An 18,869-nucleotide genomic window follows, 5' to 3' on the forward strand; every position below is an offset into this window, starting at 1 on the left:
CATGCGTAAAAATGTGCCGCCGTGTTTCAGAGCAAGCCGGGTCTCGGTTTTTTGACGTCACTGTCTGAGAGGGGGAACTTGAAATGTGCGACAAGACTAGACGAGCCAGGCAGGAGGAGAGGGAGGAGGGTGATGTGGGTAAGAGAGGAGGGAAGAGGAAGTGAAATAAACGAATCAAACCAAGTGCAAAGGTTGCGCTTGCGCAATAGTCAGAAACTAAATTGAATCAATTTCCCCAAATCTGAAGGATATTGGGAGTGTGTGTTATGGTTTGAAACACCATGCGGTAGTTTGTTTAAAAAAGGCTCTTCTGCTTTTCAGAATATAATTAGTAAAGTATTTATTTTACAGAAGTGTTTGAAGTTACCACCTTGTGTATTTCATAATTGTTCCTGCATTAACATGGCCTTATAAAACACTTGATTCGCGACACTATGACATATTAGAGATTCAGAGTCTTTGCATGAGCTCTTGTTCGGATTCAAACTGATTTTTTTCGCCGTTGAAATGCGTATTATGGCGTCCATTGATGTGTGGTAACTCCTTTGGTTGTTTTTATGAAGCGGTTCCTTGTTAATCGGGTAGTGGGAGACATAGGGCAGCTCCACTTTTGGCAACGAACCCCCCTCCACTTTCACGGTCACACTGTGTCCTCAGTTGCCCGTCTTGTCGTGTGCATTTTTTGACTATTTTTGGTAAGCAGAATAAAATAACAAAATATAAACTTTGCAAGTGCAGCTCTCGCAGCCATGGATGAACCGTAATCCCAATCTATAGCCATACTCTCTGCCAAGAAGTGGTGCTCCAACTTGGTCCCCCTAATATTCCCATACACACACACACACACACACACACACACACACACACACACACACACACACACACACACACACACACACACAGCCAAGATACTAAGATGGCGCCTTAATCAGTGTCAAGTTCAATGACTCCTACTAGTCTGATACAAACAGCATATCAAACAGTGTCGGATGTGTAAAGATGCAGGGAGCAGAACAACACGGTGATAATAATCAACCTCCCAGTCTGAAGTTGTTTTTCATAATGATTTTTAATTTCAGTCAAAATTTCCGTTCACATTTCTTCATAAATAGTTGGTAAAACAAATCAACCAACAGACAGTAGCCTAAAAAGTACAAGGAACCTTTGCCTCTGGTAGCTAAATAGGCTAACTCATAGGCCTGCTGCAACAGGGTTTGCCTCAATGTGGCACAGTGACACAGTTCATCAGTAAAACATTTTTGCTCTTCAGGAATAACTTGGAGTTTGACCCATTTCTCCCAGAAAGTGTTACAACATCACATTCTAGCTGTTTTTATACATCAGATATTTTTTCGCTGACCTCTGGACATGGGGCAGAAAGGTGGTGGGAATAAGAAAAAGTACTTCATTTAAATTAAGGTATAGAAAATAGCATATAAAACATATATTCCTTAAATTATTTAAATAAACTTATTTCATATATCACTGTCACGAGGTACCGTTTTTTTACATTTTATTTTAAAAGTAGTGCTGGTGGTCTGAAAATTGTCCTCATATGAGTACAATATACTTTGTGTATGCATAATATTTAATTCTTGAGAATAGGTTACAATGCAATGCTGTAACTCGTTTTGCCACTGAACGGCTTCTTCCCCCACATATTTTGAAATTCCTTCCACTAGATTTTGTTAAACACAAAAAATGTCATCTTGACAAGTTATTCACACAAAACAAGCAAATGTGTAATCAAACTGCTCTATATGCAACACCACAACAAATAACACACTTAGTTTCACAGAAGAATTACATTTAAAACAATGCAAGCTGACGGACAAAAAAACTTTTTTTATTTTTGAAGATACTGTGTTGTGACAGTTCCATTGTTGCCGATGCACACATTTAAACATACTTGCACAAAGACATTGCTGGAACTATAAAGAGTGCCATACTGGCGCATATAAGTGGGTGCTTAACCCGAATTGAAAATAAAATGCTGTCTCCTTGATTTGGAAATCATGAACTTCGCACAATCGACTAAGACCTGTATAGGAGTGCAATAGGCTGATGGATTTGTTCTTTTTTTAATACTGAGTTTATGCTACGAATTGACATCTATTTCTGATACTAGAAAAGTAAAATACACAAAAAAGTTTAACCAAAAATAAAGATATCAACAGAACCGTTTTTTATAGCTTCTCAGCTCAACTGAACTCAGTTCTACAATGTCAATGATTTACATGTCAATGGTCTCATAAAGAAAATAAAAGTGACGGAAATATCTGCATTATATATAGACAAATCCATAATATTCATATAGATGATTTCTTCGATCCAAATAAGACACATATAGGCCTATTGGTTAAAAAGAAAAGGAGAAGGATACAATCGCGATGTTGGAGCTTTAGAGTTTATCATGTGTTCAATGTTAAGCTGGTTATGACCAAAACTGTACAGTTCTTGTTAGAAAACACTTCCATAAATATCATTTAAGTTTCAGAACTCATACCCATAATTAAATTACAAATTGATAAATATGGCATCATGGATATGTATTTACAACGGTATTAACAAAAGGCAACGTTATATTTAACGGTAACAATCGTAACCTAATACCACATTTCTCCACCTGAAAACGGACGTTGACAATAGATTCGACCCCATCAAACAAGGAAATACATTCACGAGTATAATATTTATTTAGGATTTTTTTTCTGTGTTCAAGTTCATGACAAAGACTTTGGCACGTTTCTTAAGACTGTCTGAAGTTCCAACAATCAATTGAAGAGGCGACAATAGCGCGTCACCGTCATATAAAACAGTGTGAAATATTCTTCCTTTTTATTCTTTTTTTTAAATAAAAATTTGAGAAAATACATAAAATGAAAAATAAAACATTTTTTCTGTAAACTAAAAGATAAAAAAACATTTATTTATACTGAGAAAGTATTGAGTTCTATTTATTCATGATTTTTGTTTGATTTCCTCAAAACTGCGCAATACAAGTCACATTTTGCGATCCTGAGAACGTACGTGGCCTGCTTGGTGCTGGCTTTTGCTCTCATGTCCTGTCGTCGTTGTTGTTGTTGATTCCCCAATCCCATTTGTGTGTGTCTGACAGCGTGTATGTGTGTGAGACTGTGTTTGTGTTTGTGTGTGCGCATGTGTGTGTGAAGAGAACAGGAATAGTTTTTCAGTTGTTTTTTTTATCCTCAACTCCGCGGTCCACATTGAGAGATGGTTTGCTCTTCCGACTTCAAACGTACCATTCATTAAAGTTGGGTGCCAGTCCTTCGCTGTGACCAGACGTGTTTTGCACCGCTAATGGCGGTGTTTTTGTCTGGTCTTCCGTGTTGGCCGAGACCAGCACTGGTGGTGTGGACGACTCGTATCCAGAGCTGGCTGCTGGAGACGATTCGGATGCTTGAGACTCATGTACCTGAAAAAAAATAAAAATAATTAAACACTAAGAATAACGTATACTATTATTATATGCCCCAGTCCTTGTGAAGTGGCTAGCAGGGTGTTGGATTTAAATGCGGATTAACTCTGGATGTTGTAGAGCTTCTATAACACACATACAACTTAAAACAGGCACGGTAACTTCTACACTGCAAAATATGTCCAAATCAATGCTCCATTAACGTGCATCGTAACACGTATTTTTCTTTTTAAACTAAAATATTTAAATGTCAAGAGAATACATTTAGACGCATGCATTGGTTTAAACCAGGCTTTTTTTTTTTAATTAATGCAAAATAGTTTCAAACCGTAAATCTAGAGTGGCAGGCATGGGCTAGGCTTTATTCACAGATAATTCACTGATATATTCAAATTGTTTAATTGTGATTTTAAGTTGGCCTATCCCTCTACTCTATAACATCTTAAATGTTTCTTTTTTTTGCACCGAAATAGTGCTGTAACAGCTTAAGAAATGCCTGAAGTTGTGATAGTTCCTGTCTGTTGCAGGGGGGTGGGGGGTGGAGAGTGTGTGTATATGTGTGTTAATGTGTTTAAGGAGTAATGAAGACGTTAATTACCTTCATGTGTTTCCTGAGAGAGCTGGGGTGTGTGTATGACTTGTCGCACACTTTGCAGATGTATGGCTTGTCTGATGTGTGCACATGCATGTGCTTTTTCCTGTCGCTGCTGTTGGCGAAGCGTCTGTCACAGCCATCAAATTCACACTTAAACGGCTTCTCACCTGCAGGATTAAACACACACCATGAGTTACCCCAATGGCCCGAACAAACAAACTCCCATTGTAACACATCATGTAAAGCCGCAGCCCGATGTAAATGGTCTGCAGCGTATTATATAACAAGAGTAACCTACATTTTCTGGGCGACATGGATACAGCTACACTACTACACTCTGCTCTGTCAGGCTTTATTTATTCAAGAGGCCTGCTCCTTCATACTACTACTGGCCTGCTCCTTGCGTCTGCTCGTATAGTAAACATTGAATCAACAGGGCATCTTCTGCACTATATGATAGCTGAACAAGGACAATAATTAGCTACAAACTGATTCCTTATCATTTTATATAAAGTTCAGAAGGCACAAGAGGTAGTCTATAGCTCTAAAGAGCACTTTAACGTGAATACATGCGTAAAGTATCTTTATATATCTCATCCAACTTCCTAGCAGAAAACTACAGGGATTAAGGGTTAACATAAAGAGTTGGATAACAATAACACATTTTTCTTGAATTATCATGCTAATAATAATGTATCGCTTTGTTTATTATGAACTGCACTACAACTATTTGAAAACTGGTCAGCTGGATACATGTGGGCCCAACTTCTCAGATGGTTATGTAAACAACAAAATATGCACACATTTGTTAGCACTCTAAAACAGGCAGGATTCAGCATTTCTAAACATACAAGCCTCACTTTAAAACAGTGTTATTTTACGCATGCTTTTGCCGGTGCCTACCTGTATGTGTTCTTTTGTGGATTTTCAAATTTTCCGATCTGGCGAATATTTTCCCACATCCGGGGAATGGGCATGGGAATGGTTTTTCTCCCGTGTGCACACGGATGTGGTTGACGAGTTTGTACTTGGCCTTAAAAGATTTCCCTTCTCTCGGGCAGTCCTCCCAAAAGCAGATGTGGTTGCTCTGCTCCGGGCCGCCAACATGCTCCATGGACACATGAGTGACCATCTCGTGCATTGTGCTGAACGTCCTCTCGCAAGTCTTTTTGGGTCTGTTCATCTGGTTCTCGTCAATCCATTTGCAGGATAATTCTTGTTTAATTGGTTGTCTCATGTATCTAAAGAAGGCCCCGGGACCGTGGTGTGTCGGCACATTCATCCCCATGTTCATGTTGATGGGATGGCTGTAGTTGTGGAGCTGAGCCCCGTAGTGGTCCGTCCGAGGGCTCGCAACCGGACGGTACGGATCAGGTCGTCCGAAAATGTCCCCACGTAAGCCAAGATGCATTTGGCTGTTAACAACATGTCCACTCGGTGAAGTGTGGCTAACCCCCTGGTCGTGAAGTCCTGGAAACAACAGATGTCCGGGGTTATCGCTCATCCCGGGCGGACCGTGGAGGCTACCCGCCGAAGCTGCAAAGAGCCCATGCTGTGCGCTCGGCCCCGTGGACTCTCCAACACCCCGGTTCCGGAAGAGAAAGTCCCGTGTTGAATTGAAAGCTCCCCCACCGTACGAGCCCACCTGCCCGCCGTGAGTGTGTCCCAGGGCAGCTGCATATCCAGTGGCTTGCGGGGTGAAAGCTGATGTCTGGCTGGAGGCGATATCGTGTGCCACGCCGGGGCTGATTTTGAAAGCTGCGGAGTGGGGGGGATCGGCGAAGGGATTCAACCCCAGACCCGGGTCTCTGTTCCCGAGGTCGTGGTGCCGTGGTGTACCGAAACCCCCGACTCCTAACGATGCAAACTGCGGACCGCTATCAAGAAGCATAGTCATGAGCTTGAAGCAAATTTAGGAGAGGGGAAGAAAACAAAATTAAAATCCAGTGCAGCGGAGCACGCAAGCTGCAGACACCGCGCAGAGATTTACCACGTTTTACGAAAATCCTAAAATAAAAAACAACGGGGCAAAAACGGTGAAAAATCCTATGCGTAAAGAGTTGGGAGAAAAAAAACTCCCGTTGACTGCGATCCGTGAGAAAGAGGATCAAACTTCCCCCCCTTTCCAGCCGGATGATGTCCTTGGACTGATAAAGTCAATCACTCACTCCCCGAACATAAATGAACTCAGGAGGCAGTGCTACGACAGCCAATGAGCGCTCAGCTACCCCTCTGACACGTGACTGCGAAGGAGGGTGTTAATTGGCTAGATTTCTGGTGATTGGCACAGTTTGGTATTGAAGATGGCAGGTCGTCTCAATTGGTTTCATTTGATTGGCTCTTACAGGCATTATTTTGCAGGTAAAGCGGAGCACTAGCTCAGATCCTACATGTGTTATGTACAGAGCATGTCTCATGCAGCCTTGCATGGTTTTATATTCCTCAGAAACTACCAGGCAGTTTTATAAATAAATATACAAATAATTGGATCAGTTATTATGCCACCCAGCAACAACTATATTTCTAGAGTGGCCCACTCTATTATTTCACAGTATACAGCAACGAACTAACACTGCATAAAAAAACGTTTTTGGTTAAGCCTTTTGAGTTTTTTCAAACATATTTAAAACTTTATAATACATGTTGAAATGCCTGCTATTTAACATCTCTCTCTATCTATCTATCTATCTATCTATCTATCTATCTATCTATCTATCTATCTATCTATCTATCTATCTATCTATCTATCTATCTATCTATCTCTATCTATTTATCTAATGTAGTTTATATATCATTGACTCATCTGTTATTCTTCTCTTTCATGTGACCAGTTTAGCTCTTATTAACTGAAAACTTGAATGTACTTGGCACAGTTCCAAACTGTGGCTTTCTTGAAGCCGCTTGAAAGGGGAGGGGGGTATTTTTTTTTTGCAAAAGCTCTATAGGGTGTAAGACGGTGGAATAAAAGGCAGAAAGAAAGATGGCAGTAATTGTAATATCCTGAGATTTTTTAGCTCAGCCAAAAATTCCTGCCATTGAGCAAGTTTCACAGGGCTGCCACTGACTCGCTGCAGGACACATAAAATCTGATCAAGTTCAGAGACGCGCTGAGTGCTTCAAGCGGCGCTTTTTAACTCCAAGCCATTCACATCCTTTCCCCCTCAATCTGTCCCAGGAAGGAGCTCACATTCTTTATTTTAAGGGATCTGGACCAAAAAAAATCTTCAAATCATTCCTTCATTCTACCTTCGCCCTCACCCTACCACATTCACCCCAGAACATTTCCTCGAGAAAGAGTTATAGATTGAAAAGGTGAGTTTTCTTACTTCTCCGTCGTCCGTCTGTTAGTACCAGGGGCCATGAGGCAGGCCTGTGTGGACTGCACGGTGGCGAAGTGCAAACATGTAGCCTACAGTGTATTATATTTAGCCGGTGGAGGTTTCATGGGATTTAGTTTTCTTGAAGTGAACATAGCCTGCTCGTTGTTTAGGCCTGTTACTCGTATGTTAATTTAAATGTTGCAAGGACCTGCATACCTCTGTTTTTTTTATGGAAGTCGCGCACATTAGTAGCCTACAACACTTGCGCTTTTTGTACATAACCTCGACAATTTGTCTTGAAGCAAAACGACGAATGAGACTCACTTCATCTCTTTTTCCTCCGTAAGCTGCTCTCTCCCTCTATCTCCCATTTTCTCCCTCTCCCTCTGTTTGCCTGCCTCTTTCTCTCTCTCTTTTCTCCCTCTCTCCTCTCTCTCACCACGAATACATAGCCTCTCACAGTTTACTCCTCCCTTCACTCTCACACACACACGTCGTCTCACGGCACACCATGCGCATGCACGAAAACACACTCAGTAAACTATTAGCACACACACACCAACACGTAGCCTACAAAGAGAGAGAGACACACACACACACACACACACACACACACACACACACACACACACACACAGTTAACATAGTTTGCCTTTGCAGTTTTGCAGTATGAGATTTATGGCGACCTTTGTGATCTTTCACAAGTGACAAGCAGCCTGTTAAGTTTTCCTCTATTCCCTCCGTATTTTATTGGCTTGTTGAAACGTGTAGGCCCCATACGCCACTTAGGGTCATGTGCCGTGTATTTGCAGCCACATTATCACTATGGAATAATAACGTAACATGGTTTAGATGAGTCACAAATGTTTGTGAGCGACAGCAGCAGCGTCGGCAATGCTGAGAAAAAGAGAAGCTGTCATCAAATAGACCTAAGAGCAACTGTTGCCTGTCTAAAAATCTAAAACTAAAATTACTGCAGATCTCTTCAGTTGTTCTGGTATTTATTAAAACGGTATTTATTATGTAATTAATTCTACAATTGTGGATTGTCAAGATTTGAACTTAAAACATCGATGTTCTAATTGTTTTGTCAACCCCGAATACGAGGTTGCACGAATAGGTCATATATATATATATTTTTTTTGGTAAAAAATAACAACCCAAAGAATCAGACTGCTTTGCTGCATAAATACTTTTTTTGGTGAACAATAGAAAATTGAGAAACTTAAAAACAGGGGAAAGTGCTTCACAGGCCTTTTTATAGTGCTGCACTTTTGGTAGGCATTTGTCTCACTCACACCAGCCATTTTCCCCCCAGAATATTTCCCCTGCTCCTCGGGCATGCCGCCCTTCACATTTTCACCTCTTTTTTGACATGTCTATTACCCTTAATTCTTTTACATTTTACACCGTTATATTTTCTAGTTTTGCAACCACTGACATTATTGTTCAAACCGTTAGAGATGTGAGTTTCAATTTCGCAAAACGATTAATTGAATATGCTTAGTGGTTTAGGTGTTTTCTTTGATTGCAATGTTGGACACAGTCTAACATATTTAATGATCATTTGCACGTGGGTGTAATGCAACGTGCTAAATTATCACGTTATTCTGCAGCACTATTTAGACTATAAATTGATGATTTAGTTATCTCTGCTGGGATTACCTCATAGGGCGTTTGGATAGCCCATTGGTTATAACATAAGCTTCTTCAAACTGAGCATGCGCGTTACCTTAAAATATCCCCATATTGTACTGTGCATACCTCTTTGACAGTAGGCTATGCCCATGCTGTTGGAAAAGAGCAGAACATAACCATCAGCCTAAATGGTAAACAACTCACATTTATACATTTATTCTAACTAGATGTGTTGAGTCAGCAGTGTGAAAGTGTTTTAAATGCATAATTTGAAAAATGACTTGACTTGGATGCATGATCATGTTCTTATATAAAAGAAATGTGCCTATGGCAGCCCAAACGTCTGGATAATTTTCTTATAGCAATGTTAAGTAGTTATTTTTTTAGTCCATGTTGTCTGGCCTGAAGCCCATGGCTGGCTCAGGCCGCTTGTGCTATAGAGATTGTGGACTTAAAGTTAACTCAATAGTGACCAGACAAAAGGGAAATCTTCATCAGTCGCAAAAGCATAGCCCGAAAGTACTTCCATGTATTCAATACCACTGAATATGAATACGTTTTCTGTATATACATGAAAGAAATTGCAATGTATCCCGGGACAGTTAAATGAATATCACTATTTTTGTTTAAATGAGCATTGGGCTGAATGATTGTGCAGGTTTTGCTGTGGTTTAATTTGGCATCTCTTATAGGTTATGGGTTGATACAATACTGCAATGCATGGTTGTGTTCGGTGTGCTGCATTAGGTGCATTCTCCATGATACTTTTTCCCAGTTCTATAATATTCTGCAGAGCCCTTAGACTCATGCTCTGGTGTGCCCTCATACAATCGAGTAAATATCATACATTCAAAGATTTAAATACATTTAGATTCACATTTGTTTCGGCAAAATTACATTTTTATGCATGCACTTGTTTCGGAAATCCTTAACCGTTCACAAAACTAAAATGTACTTTATACATTGTATTGTATTTTAAAACACACTCCTATAATCAAATGTTATTTTGAATATCCGTGCAAGTGTAGCGGGTGATAATTACATGGAATTTGCAGCCTTAGATACTGAAGTTTTACATGACGAAAGGCAATTTACTGTCTTGTCATTTGGAATTTCACAATGTGATGCTTGACTTTATTGCATTGTTATCGGACACATTTTGTTGCTGTGTATTTGTTGGTTCGTCATAGGAGAAACATACATGTTTCGGGGGTTCATATTGCCCTATGAGGGTTTATACTTGCATACAGTACAATAACTCCACAGATCGGTGTTTATTTATCATATATTATCTGGTCAGTTGGGTTTGAGTGACTGCGACAGTACTGCAGTAGGTGTTCACCTTCCTATTGCTGATGGAGAAGGCTAATTGACTTCTTGCTGTGATTTACTGGAGCATCGGTCTGCAAATGGACTCGTCCCAAACCTGTTAATTCATCTACATTTCATAAAGTCATGGAAAGACTGCACACTGCCATTCTTTATCAATTGTAGTATCTCAGCACCACTCACTGCTCCACACAAATATATGCAGTTGTTTAAATGGTACACACACATGCAAAACACACACATATACAGGCATTAGTTGTACCACATATATGAACATTGTAACTCTGTGTCAACACACACACACACACACACACACACACACACACACACACACACACACACACACACACACACACACACACACACACACACACACACACATTTGGAATATTTGATATGATAATTTGATCTTCCTCATCCTTTTCTTTTTTTGAATTTTTAGTTAAACATTGACAATACACACTATGCAAACACCTGGTGATTTATAAACTGACTGTGAGTAGTTTATTATGAATAAACATGCATATTGACATGTATATTTATATTAAGCTAGTATATGTTTATCGCCTTTGTTCAAAGACTTTACCCAAAAAAGGAAATCATGTTTCTTTCAAACAATTCTTCGCAACACAATCCCGGGTAAAGAAATGCAACTCGCTGAATTTTCAGTCCAGTCTTCTACACAGTGGTATACTGTAACTCTTGTCTTCTGGCAGTTGGTTTCTTCTTCTATTACATCTCTTAATATTGCCCTTTGTCATTCATTTGGTCCATTTTCAGTGTACTGGAAGTGACTGGGATCTTATGTAAAGAGTATTGCCTGACATGAGTGTTTTGATAGTTGGGAGTGATATTTTGTGTGCAACAGTCACTAAGATTGTGTCTGGCCTGTCAAGCAACCAACATAAGTGACCACACTCATAAAGCTGGAGGGTTGGAAGGGATTGCAGATGTCAAAATGCTAGAATTTGTAACAATGTACATATTGAAACTAGAGTTTATGTGTAGTTTCCAAATATATAGGATACAGATTTGGTTTCATGTATTAAATATAACAAATAAAACCGGAAACATTCCTTAGTAAGATAACAAATCCTACAAGCAATAGTTAATTGCGGTTTATATGTGTATGTCTTGGCCATTACTATAAGTGCATTGTTTATCCATGTGAAGAAACATTTCTACTCCAACATTTATTTTTACGAAATTGAAATGTTGATGAAAGAATTTGCAATTTTACAAATTACATAATTATTTTGTTTGACTACATTTTCATACTTTATTCCAGTAAAATTCATAAAATGATCATTTATAGAAAACTCCTCATGAGGCTAATGTATAATTGTATGTTGAAATATGGATGCTATGAGCATTTACATTTAAATAATCTTCGGCCTTTTGACTAAATATTACAGTTCAAGCTTCAGTTATGAAATAGGTAAATAGTAAACAAATCCCTGTGAGTTTATTAGTGTGAAGGTGAGCCAAAACAGCTTTACAGAATGGATGTATTAAATAATAAAAGAGAGTCCTTTTTCGTGTTTTCCTCATTGATGCAAATAAGGACCTGGAGTGATTTGGGGTGCAGGTCTGTCAGACCTTTCCGCTTCTGAATGACAGATTGGAAACTTTCAGTCTATTGGCCTTCAACCCTCCATAATTTTCGGAAATGCATCGGGTTAAAGGTTGACAAACATGAGCGTCCATTACAATCATGACAGAATTAGGCCAGTTCTGGGCATGTCTACTATTTTGCGGCACTTAATGTCAAGTGGGCCCCTTGCTTTGTCTCTGCCTAGGATCCACTGCAGGTGGCGTCAGCATTACAATGAGGAAACGGATTTTTTCCAAATATTTTATCTTAAGAAAATATTGAAAATTGCAGTAAGTCTTTAGAATTAGGTTTCTTCCACCTCGAGCTGCACTCCGAAGCCAACACCACTTCGTTAAGATTTATATTAAAGAAACAGATAACAAATGTGGCTAAACTGGTCTATGGGAGAAAGTTCGCTGATCAGATCGGAGCAACGTCAAAGTGAGGAGACGTGCAGAAATATGTGCTGCACTGAGGAGCGCGCAGAGCTGCTGTCCTCACAGCACCCCAAAGTGAGAAAGTTTATCAGTTTCCCATGAACAGTGGAGCCTATCCACTGCTGTATGTCATGTTTTATAATTTACTTGTTACGCAAACAGGTGTACGTCTGTGCTAGCCTGCATGACGCATGGTGCACGTTTGATGATTTTTTATTTATTAAAGCTTAACGAAAAGGGTGTGTGGTAATAGTTCACGTTGGATTCAAAAGTAAAATAGTACACCATGTTCTGCAACATTCCCTTAAGACACCGCTGGGATGTGAAATCCTATTTTCAAATAAGATAAATAGGAGCTTTGGTGGTCTGATGTCATGTAGGCCATAACTAGCCTACTTGTTGCTTTATTAAAGTTATTTTTCTCTTTGGAAATGGAGCCACAGAGTAGTTTTGTGCTCTAATTAAAATGCAACGTGCATGTAACGCAAATATAGGCTACTCTTACCTTCATGAAAGTTGAGTAAACTGTTGTAAAAAATAAATAATGTTTTTGGTCGCTAATGACGCACAAAGACATCATTAGTCCTATTAAAATAAATAATTTCAAAAAAACTGCTTTAATCGTTAGAATTAGTTTCATGCCATTTTCACCGTGCTGAAATGTGCACTACACTCAAAATGAAAGTCTTGACAATAATTGGTCTGGACACGCTCTGGCCAGTCTCTCTATTATTCTTACAGGGCAGGAGTGGGACATTTGCTTTGGCAGGGTTTCCAGCGAAATAAAAGCCGGTAGATATGCAGTGATAGATAGTGTTGTGTTTTGCTCATGTCTGCATTTAATCACTTGACTTTTATCAGATTATTAGTATCACACATTAACCTTTGCATTTATCATATTTAGAGATGGGATCTTATGAGAAGGCGTTTGCAGTTACAAAGGCAGCAATATTTGCAACTATCGCGGCACATTTCAAAGCATTTTCTCTGCGATATTTGAAAACGGAGTCGTGCAGTGAACGCCTGCGTGTCCCTTTTAAAACAAACCCAGCGCCTGTCAATCACCGCGCATTCCAACCAATCCCAAAGCCCCCTTTTTAAAAGCAGGTTTGCCTGCTGTGCTTTTATATTGCACCATGGCCTGTTTCGAAGCATTTTTACTACCACGGTTATTGCCACAAATCAAGAGGGCAAAGTGAATGGCATGGGACTCACACCAACTTTAACGAAATTGAGTCTGGTTCCTTCTTCTGCGAAGTTCACGGCCAAGAATTTCACATGCAGATGATATACAAACAAGGAAAAATGGAAAGAGGCTTTCTAGGTGTATCCTGAGTGCTGAATTCGTTGATTTTGCAAACTCATAGCCAAACTAACAACAAAACATGACGAGCCTTTCGAGGTTTAGTGGCTGCCCTCTCTCTTGCGTCAACCCCGGGGAGAGCAATACTGATCCCAGCATGGTGCTGCCACCTTTGGCAGGAGAGCACATGGGACTCCCCACTGGCAGTTCCTTAAAACTCTGCCCCTCGCACAATTTGCGAGACTATCCCGAGACGAGGTCCAGTGCATATGCTGACCATTCGGTTCCCAATTTTTCAAACTCTGGATACCCCAGCCACCGGTTAGAGCACAGCCCCAGGGGCATTATCATTGGAGCCAATCTTTCTGGAGCCGGCATGCCACCCGTCACTGATCAACTGGCATCAAGACCTAACCAACATGGCGGGATTGGAAGGTATCGTGACTTTTCCGGCTACAGGGATAACAGAAGCCATGCTTTTTTCTCAAGTTATCAGGAGCAGGCCCACGCGTCCACCGATGCATCTCGAGATTTCGGCGGGCAGATGATGCTAGGTCTACCTGGAGACCTCCTCAGCCGGACTCACCCTTATGGCCAAACTATCAACCCCAAGGGAAACAGCCAGCAGCTTGTCTCGCAATTCCTGGGGCTGTACAAACCCCTCAACATGGCAATTCAGCGTGGAGGAGGCGACGCTTTCTTCAGATGCTCTAAACAAACAGTGAAGCATGAGCTGGTGTGCAAGTGGAGTGACGGCCAAGAGGGGGCTGGGAATATGTCTTGCTCCAGAGCCTTCGGGACCATGTATGAACTTGTCACCCATGTGACAGTGGAGCATGTCGGAGGACCAGATCACTCTGAATATGTGTGCCACTGGGAGAATTGTGCGAGGGACAGGAAGCCTTTCAAAGCCAAATACAAGCTGGTGAACCACGTCAGAGTCCACACAGGGGAAAAGCCCTTTCCCTGCCCCTTTCACGGCTGTGAGAAAGTTTTTGCGAGATCAGAAAATCTAAAGATCCACAAGAGGACTCACACAGGTTAGTTAATAAACACACGAAAGCACAACATGTGATGATGCTGATAATTATCATAATTATAATATTCGAACCATACTTTTTAATAAGGGTAATTTAAATAAAAATGTAGTGAGTGTTTTTAACTTTCAAAACACAATGAAAAACTCTTTCATTAATATTTATGAGTTGTGCAGTCGTCTGTTTTTTTCATTCATATTTCATTAAAACAGATTTTGGAAATGATAGCAATTCCGTCTTATTATTGTTGTTGTTTGTATTATTTTTGTATTGCTATTTTATTATTTTTATTATTATGTTATATATTTAATATACTGTAGTGTGTTTTTTAGGCCTACATTGTTCTAAATATGTTTATATTTAAAGCTGCTTCTCGCAGTCGTTGTTTTGTTGCCTTATTTTGATGGAGAAATGCATGCTCAGGCAGATCAGTGAGCAATTGGAAACGAGTATAGTCTGCAGGCCTAGTGGTTTGGGTGCCTCTCCCACTTCATTCAGGGAAATTATTAAATAAATGCCGGGACACCGGAGAGTTGTGACGTAGCCGTTACGCTGCCTCTGCCTCCCAGGGATTCATCTCCTCATAGCAGAGCACCTCACACTGTGATGTAGGAGGAAATACAAAAATGTGAACGAACGGATGACCCTCAGTCAGCAAAATGAAACGATTATTAACAAAAAGAGGAGAATATTAAAAAGCTTATTTATTAACGGCCTCATTATTGTTTAATTTCGATCGTTTTGGCTCTTTACTTTACCCAAAGATATGTTTTTCGTTTTAAACTGGCTTTCTTTGGCCTTCCCTTTCCCTATGAGCACATATATTATATCTAATATAATAAGGATTTAATCTGCAATCTTATGTTGTTCTTAATTGTACACACATTTCCGGGATTGTGAAAACGTGAATTCACAAGGTGTAATGATACTAACATGATGGCATTTAAGTGTAAAATATAACGAACGAGTGAATGGCCTTTACAGAAAATGACTGGCATAAAACCGATTTATTAGGCGCCCTCTTTTAATCTTGGTTAACAATAGTTTTACAAATGTAAGCAACACATAATAGAGACAGAAAATGGACGTTTCCTGATATTAGATTTGACTGCACATGCGTAATATGTTGTTAATTAGACCTAATTTATGTGGGAAGAATATACTAAGATTTTTTTTTATTCAAAAAGATACAAATCCATTTAGATACAGGCATATAAAGGTGATCTAGCAGCAACTTTTAAAGCTTTTTTAATCAATTTGATCTACGAGTCCATCTCTAGTCCGCTGCAGCAGGAGGTATTTCGCCGCTGCATTCAATTTCGTGCAGAAAGATCAATTAGCATTTTGATAGCCATTATTCATGTTTTGCATGATAACTTAATTCAAACAAATCATTACATTTGCGGGTCACTGGTTTATCATAATATAATGCATGTTCAACTACAGCCTTATTGATTCAGTCCACAGAGAAACTGCCTCACACTTGTTGCGAACAGGCAAAGTTTCAGCAACTATAGTTTAACTCTCAGTTCATGACCCATAGCAAGTTTTTGCACACAATTAATAATTTGCTCTCACGATGAGGCATTTTTCAACCAAGGCTGAAAAAGGGGCTCAGTGTTTGTAGTTGCTGGTCAAAGCTGAAGATCAGACAGTAATTTCACACTATCGAGTAAAGCCTCGATGTGCATTTTTTCTGTTTTGCAGGCTCACTTTTTCTATAACATGGTGAAATGGAACACGGTTTAATAACCTAGGCTAAATCAGGATAAACACTTAGGGCAGGAACAGCATGCACCGGCCTGTCAGTATTTTCTAACTTGCCGTCATTTCTCTCTTTGCACGTTTTAGGTGAAAAACCTTTTAAATGTGATTTCGAGGGCTGCAACCGGAGGTTTGCAAACAGCAGCGACAGAAAGAAGCATTCTCACGTGCACTCCAGTGACAAACCCTACATTTGCAAGGTCAGGGGCTGCGACAAGTGTTACACCCACCCGAGCTCCCTGCGAAAGCACATGAAGCTCCACTGCAACAAGGCTCAACTCTCCAAAAGCGATGACGCGCGTCCCGGTGACGGGGGTCACATCGCGGAGACCAGTTCAACCCGAGTCTCGGATGGAGCCCATATCAGCCCTCCTCTGCCCCCAACCTCAACTCAAGATGTCCCCCTATCCCCAGAGAGTCGAGACGAGTCGACCCAGAGGTCACGTTTCCATCACACGTTTGACAGCAGTTTGGACTACTCCACACACAGGTCACAGCCCCTCTTGGACCCTTTGTTGCTACAAAGAGGCAGCTACAGGTCCCAGTCCTCCCAGTATCCCTGCGGCCAGACAGGTCACACTTTCGCCCAGAGCTCAAGGACTTTCCACACCGCGTCTCCCTTTCAAAAAAGTATTGTCAATGGATGGTACACATGCCACAGCGGTGTGGACTCTTTCCCACCAAAGCAATGTAACAACATCCCCTCGTCTCTCTGAGTTCTTGATGGGACGAATGCGGGTGAATTACACTTTATCGGACCTATTTTGTCCAGGTTATAGCCTAAACAACTTACAGCTGTATCTCTATTCTCTGTATTTTCGTGAATGTTGTATACCCAATATTTTGTGACACGTCAAATCATCCTGGGAAAATTTAGCTTTATTTGTTGTTATGGGGTTGGGTTTGGCTTTCAGCCTAAACACACATCCCCCGCAGTGGGTTATAGGAACTTTTACAGAGTGTATTTGCCTAATTGTTCGCTGTGTTACGTAATTATTAAAGATATCTATCTTAATCGAGATAAAAAATGACAAAGGATTTTATGGAAATCTGCGTGTTGAGTCTTCTGGATACATAGGCTATTACTAGAAAGTAAAAGGAGATGTCCTGCTGAATGTAGCCCTATGTGTAGGGGTCGTTGTTTAATGTAAAGTAGATGTAATGTATGTTGGTATGATAGAAACATTATTCAAGTCTTTATTTCGCAAGATGAAATACATATGATAAATATATTTTCTCAACCAGCCTGCGCTATGGGCCTGCAGCATATCTGTAATTAAAATACTGCGAGGCTCAGTACGTTTCTTCCCTCCCCTTGATTAAGTTTCACTTTTCGCCCCTTTTCATTACATATTCGTATTCTTGTTTGTATTATATGTATATTTCACATTTCTGTGCAAAGTAAGACCAGTGTTCGTTATACTATTAAACACGTTTAATTAGCATAACGTTATACTGTACATAAACCTACTGTATAATTAATTATGTATTCTATATTTTATTAAAGTGTCTATATTCTCTTTGATCAGGCGTGTGTGGTTAAACCCTATCAATGTAATTTTATCACATTATTTTTTCGTTTTTACTAATTTTATTCTTTCTAATAGCCCATGCCACATTTGCAGGTTTGCAGTTTTGTGCAAACTAAAGCACCGCCTGGATACAGCGGGAGGCAATCTGCTTTGATTGAGGTAAATCTCGTGTAGGCCCAAGTAGAGCGTATACATGTAATAAACTACAAAAGAAAATAACATTTAACAAATATACTCAAATCCAGCGAAGTGTGATGGTCATTACATGAACGACCGGTCCTCTCGCAACCTCATGGCTTCAGACTTTGCTTTTCTTACCTGCGTGAAAAAAATGTGCGTTTTTTTTACATACAGGTGTATTGGCATAAGGTCACGCCCATTCTGTCTTTGAATGAGGCGAGCCCTCGTGCGCCTTTGCTATATCCTAATAATCAACATTGCTATTCGATTTCTGCTTACGCACGCACGCGCACGCGCACACACACACACACACACACACACACACACACACACACACACACACACACACACACACACACACTTAAACATCTCACTTTGAGAGCAAGCTGCAAACACACAAGTGTAGTCTTAAAATATAGTGTTGTCCCATTTCTAATAAATAAACGCTCCATTATTATTCCTATACTTTTCTATTGATATTTCATACAAAAAAGCTAGTTACTCTATAAAGGCTAATTTACATTGGAAAATAAATGAGCTCCTCAATTCGAGTCTGAATTGATATAATAGTTTTCCACTGTTCAAAAATCACAATACCACTAGGATAACACAGATATTTGGTGTTCTGTTTGATATTAATTACCCTTAAAAGTGTTCGATAAAACATAAAAAAGAAAAAAGAGATTTCCTGGGTTTTAAAT

At 40.0% G+C, this 18,869-nt stretch overlaps 2 protein-coding genes and 1 long non-coding RNA gene across 5 annotated transcripts in view; 2 read left to right on the top strand and 1 right to left on the bottom strand.

Annotated features, from left to right (window-relative positions):
• Window positions 1-1,050: 1,050 nt before the first annotated feature.
• zic3 (zic family member 3 heterotaxy 1 (odd-paired homolog, Drosophila)) lies at window positions 1,051-6,494 on the bottom strand. The gene is made up of 3 exons (XM_010785673.1): window positions 4,938-6,494; window positions 4,038-4,201; window positions 1,051-3,436 (listed from the first exon to the last, which is right to left on the bottom strand). Exons 1-3 carry the CDS (start codon window positions 5,929-5,931, stop codon window positions 3,254-3,256), a joined length of 1,341 nt encoding a protein of 446 aa, XP_010783975.1. The 5' UTR covers window positions 5,932-6,494; the 3' UTR covers window positions 1,051-3,253.
• A 309-nt stretch (window positions 6,495-6,803) lies between these two features.
• LOC104957988 (uncharacterized) overlaps window positions 6,804-18,869 on the top strand; it is a 32,715-nt gene continuing 20,649 nt past the window's right edge. For 2 of the 3 annotated variants that reach the window (XR_799722.1, XR_799723.1), the window contains exon 1: window positions 9,131-9,183. This is a non-coding gene — a long non-coding RNA (uncharacterized lncRNA). Of the gene's footprint in view, window positions 7,347-9,130; window positions 9,184-18,869 lie in introns of those variants that run through there. The other variant, XR_799724.1, reaches the window with a different exon arrangement.
• Window positions 13,535-17,981, top strand: zic6 (zic family member 6). The gene is made up of 2 exons (XM_010785672.1): window positions 13,535-14,695; window positions 16,544-17,981. The coding sequence occupies exons 1-2, from the start codon at window positions 13,738-13,740 to the stop codon at window positions 17,170-17,172; spliced, it is 1,587 nt and encodes a 528-aa protein (XP_010783974.1). The 5' UTR covers window positions 13,535-13,737; the 3' UTR covers window positions 17,173-17,981.

This window comes from Notothenia coriiceps, unplaced genomic scaffold, assembly GCF_000735185.1.
Source record: "Notothenia coriiceps isolate Sejong01 unplaced genomic scaffold, NC01 NC01_scaffold00028133, whole genome shotgun sequence".
NCBI classification, from domain to species: domain Eukaryota; kingdom Metazoa; phylum Chordata; class Actinopteri; order Perciformes; family Nototheniidae; genus Notothenia; species Notothenia coriiceps.

Coding starts and splice junctions, on each gene's coding strand:
- zic3 (XM_010785673.1), bottom strand. CDS start 5,931: ATGACTATGCTTCTTGATAGCGGTCCGCAGTTTGCATCGTTAGGAGTC. Junction 4,202..4,937: donor CCACAAAAGAACACATACAG/GTAGGCACCGGC, acceptor TTAATCCTGCAG/GTGAGAAGCCGTTTAAGTGT. Junction 3,437..4,037: donor CTCTCAGGAAACACATGAAG/GTAATTAACGTC, acceptor ATTTTTTTTCAG/GTACATGAGTCTCAAGCATC.
- zic6 (XM_010785672.1), top strand. CDS start 13,738: ATGACGAGCCTTTCGAGGTTTAGTGGCTGCCCTCTCTCTTGCGTCAAC. Junction 14,696..16,543: donor CCACAAGAGGACTCACACAG/GTTAGTTAATAA, acceptor TGCACGTTTTAG/GTGAAAAACCTTTTAAATGT.